Raw genomic sequence first — 3,896 nt, 5'->3', positions numbered from 1 at the left:
TCTAGGAAGAACCCAGGAATACTGTCGGGTTGAGTCTCAGCCTGGAAAAACAATGGTGTTAAAGTAAGATCTTCCCTCTGCAACTTACGGAACTCCAACTTGGTCAGATGCGGGGGTAGTTTCTGAGGGTCTTGAGGGACAGCGGTGGCAGTAGAGTCAGCTGGCTGTGGACGTGCGGCTTGTGCACGGGTGGTCACGAGAACCGGAGGAGAAACTTCATCACTCTCTTGAACCTCTGCTGGAACATACTCAAGAATAGGGTTACTTGGCACAGAGTTACACACCTGGGGTTTGTCCATGACGATCAGGTTGGTCGGTTGCAGGTCTTCTGCCAAGTCGTTGCCTAGGAGAAGTTGCACTCCAGGCATGGGAAAAGGCTTTTCCCTGACGGCGACTTGGACTTCCCCGTTCACGTAGGGACAATCCAGGTGGACTCTGGCGAGAGGGTATGGAGTGGTAGCAGTGAGGTCAGTGATGAAGACTGTTTCCCCGGTGTAGACTATGTTGGGCACAGCCGACTTCAAGATGATCGATTGTAGAGCCGCTGTGTCCCTCAAGATCTTCAATTTGAAACGTCCCTCCGGATTTGAACCGTTGGCAGAGACAGTTCCAGTATACAGGTGGTTACTGAAAAGAGAAAGATCATTAACATCAACACCAACATTCATCACAGGCTTACCGGACTTAGGAGGAGTGGGTTTGGGTCGTTGTTGGTCAGTGGTTCCCTTGTATTGAGACTTACCACACTTGTCTATGGTATGTCCATAGAGTCTACAATACTTGCAGTACAGTTGTGAACCAGCTTGATCGGGGCTCACCTTCTCGTAACTGTACCACGACTTCTTACTGGAGGATGGTTCAGGTGTCAGCCGGTGGATGAGGCTGTAAGTGTCAGCCGACTTAGCACACTTCAGGTAGTCGGTTTCTTCTTTATCTGCTAAGTAGAGGCGGACAGGAGGCGGCACACGTCTCAAGAATTCTTCAACAAGCATCAGGTTGACGAGTTCTGTAAAAGTAGAGACATGTGCTGCTTCCAGCCATTTCATGAAATACCTCCGTTTCGTGTTAGCAAACTCGAGGAAGGTAGTGGTACTTGCCTTCAGGTGGTCACGGAATTTCCTTCTATAACTTTCGGTGGAAAGTAGGTAGGCGTCTAACACTGCTTGTTTCAGAGTGTAGTAGTCATTCTCAGACGCCAAAGTACTGAGTGTGACTGCAGCTCTACCTGTAAGATGGACTCTGAGAAGTGTTGCCCATTGGTCGACAGGCCAACTGAGTTGATTAGCGAGGGTTTCAAAGGTGGTAAAGAACACATCAACTTCTGCTTCTACAAAGGATGGCATTAACTTACTTGCATGTGATATATTAAAACTGACGGGAAGATTGGCAGTAGCTTGTTGGCGTTGAGTGAAGTGTGAAGTTTCCAAGGAGATTTCGCGTTGACGACACTCTAGAGCCAGAGTCGCTTGTTGCTTGTCATGTTCGCGTTGCATCTCCAACTCGCGTCGTTTGGTTTCAAGCTGTACTCGTTCCCGCTCCTGGAGTAGTGCAACCTCACGTTCTTGTTCGTCTCTCCTCAAGGCAGCTTCACGTTCTCTGAGGGTGATTTCTCGTTCTTGTTCTTCCCTCCTCAAAGCAGCTTCGCGTTCTTGTTCGTCTCTCCTCAAAGCGGCTTCGCGTTCGTGTTCTTCCCTTCGTATGGCAGCTGCTTCTCTTTGCTGCTCACGTTCAATCTTGGCCAGCTCTAGTTTAAGTTTCATCGTTGCCAAGTCAGTTTTCTCTGCAATATAGTAAGTTTCATGAGTTTCAGAGTCTATCTTACCTTGCTCTAAATAGTAATCCAGCAACAGGTTGTGTAGGTCATTTTTGTTGGCTTGGTAGGGAACTTCTAGTTGATACTCATGTGCAAGAGTTTGTAGTTCAGTCCTCTTGGCACGACTCAAAGTCCCTATTTCACCTGCTGGATTTGCACGGAAAGTTTGGAGATGAAACATGGTGAAATTAGCAAATAAAGGTACACGAATGTTCAATAATGAAATGTCAGAAACAGGACAACGTGGCAACTGGTACCTATCCTGTGTGATCTTTAACAATTAACGTTAAGTGAAAGATATTAAATGATTAAATTAAATCAAGGGCGCAGGAAATCTTGTACCCGGTACTCATGTAAGAGAATAAGGGCAAGAAAATCCTACTAACAAATGAAACAAAGTTTCGAAAACAAATGAAACAGTTAAATGCTTCAAAAGTAAAATTGGTAGTCCAAGGATGTAGGCATACCTTGCCAAGTCTCTAAAGGACATAAAGCAAGTTTTTCCTACTGAATTTAATATGATACTTACAGAATTAGCGAACTTTTGTGCTCTGAAAAAATAAGCTAATTCCCTACCGTTGTATGTATCATCATCTCTGACCGACGTGTAGGGGTGCGAGGTGTCAACTGGTGACGAGAACTGCTGCTGAGGTCCCAATTCAGCAACTAAAGTTCGAGCTAGAGGAACTATGGCCCTCTTTGTCCTCCTACAGTCAGATTGCAGAAGATTGGGTACTCTTGACCCGGGGCAGACCACAGTACCAGGGTACCAATATGATGATCTGTCAGAATGAGAAATATTCAAGGGACATAGATGGTAAATACGAGTAATAACATGGAGGGAGAGATGACCAATTAAGAGTATGACTGAGGCCTACAGTCACCACGTAATCCAAAGTTGTCTCACCTTCACTATATGTTACTCTCGTAATGCACAATACACCGCACCTTATAAAAAATGAAATTGAATGAAAAATAGTAAAGCTACGTTAACAAAGTTAAATACGCTTACCATAAATTACCACTTGGCACCAGTACCTGAGTGAGGCTCCTAGGACAGGCCCCCATAAAACTTGTGACGGTAACGCGTTGGTGTTCGGCTGTTTAAGGCTAGGGGTATGGCCTCGTCACATAGTTATAAAAAAAATAGAAAAACTGGAACTTCGTCTGTGGTAAGGTAAGGAGAAGACACACAAAACACAAGTAAAACTTTAACAATGAAATTTTAATTACGTTAAATAAATCAAAACATGAAAATAATGCACAAACAAATTCTTATAATAAAATCAATGAATCAAAAGAATAAGAATACTTAAATGACAAAATGAAAAGTTACGTTAAGGCAAAATAACAAGAAGTGCAATACAACAGTAAGTGGGAGGTGCTGGAATATTGGCTTAAAGCCACCACCTCTCTCAGTACACTCTAGAGTCTAGCTGGGAGGTGTGCTGGCTACGAAAGCACGGAACATTCTGAAGACTGATGTTGGGGCGACCCCAGACATCGGGTAGTATGGGGGGGGGCGAGGCAGGTGCAGCCAGACCGGCGACCAATCAGCGGAGTTGTAGCGATCAACGGGTAGTTTGGTGGTTGGAGTTCGAACAGGTGGCTGGTTGCATACGTTTCTGCTCACCCTGGCAAGCCTTGCTGGTGTTTGTTGTCGTTGTTGGACATTTCTTCCATAGTCTTTTATATAGTTGTGAAGACGTAATTTTGGAGGGAAGAGCAGGCTCAATCTCTTGAAGGAGATTATCGTCACAATATATATATATATATATATATATATATATATATATATATATATATATATATATATATATATATATATATATAAATATATATATAAATATAAATATAATATATAAATATATTTATATATATATATATAAATATATATATATATATATATATATATATATATATAAATATATATATAAATATATATATATATAAATATATATATATATATATATATATATATATATATATATATATATATATATATGCGAACAAGCCTGAATGGTCCCCAGGACTATATGCGAATGAAAACTCACACCCCAGAAGTGACTCGAACCCATACTCC

General features: G+C 42.2%; 1 protein-coding gene across 1 annotated transcript in view; it reads right to left on the bottom strand.

Moving 5' to 3' along the window:
* Positions 1–3,575, bottom strand: part of LOC138367927 (uncharacterized) — a 5,968-nt gene extending 2,393 nt beyond the window's left edge. The window contains exon 1 of the mRNA XM_069330208.1: positions 1–3,575. This exon is cut by the window's left edge and continues 568 nt beyond it. Coding sequence (XP_069186309.1) covers positions 1–1,994 — 1,994 coding nt within the window. The 5' untranslated portion in view covers positions 1,995–3,575.
* Positions 3,576–3,896: the final 321 nt, after the last annotated feature.

Source organism: Procambarus clarkii, chromosome 3 (genome assembly GCF_040958095.1).
Source record: "Procambarus clarkii isolate CNS0578487 chromosome 3, FALCON_Pclarkii_2.0, whole genome shotgun sequence".
NCBI classification, from domain to species: Eukaryota; Metazoa; Arthropoda; class Malacostraca; order Decapoda; family Cambaridae; genus Procambarus; species Procambarus clarkii.
The sequence above is the reverse complement of the archived record's forward strand: the minus strand, read 5'-3'. Positions and strand labels throughout refer to the sequence as shown.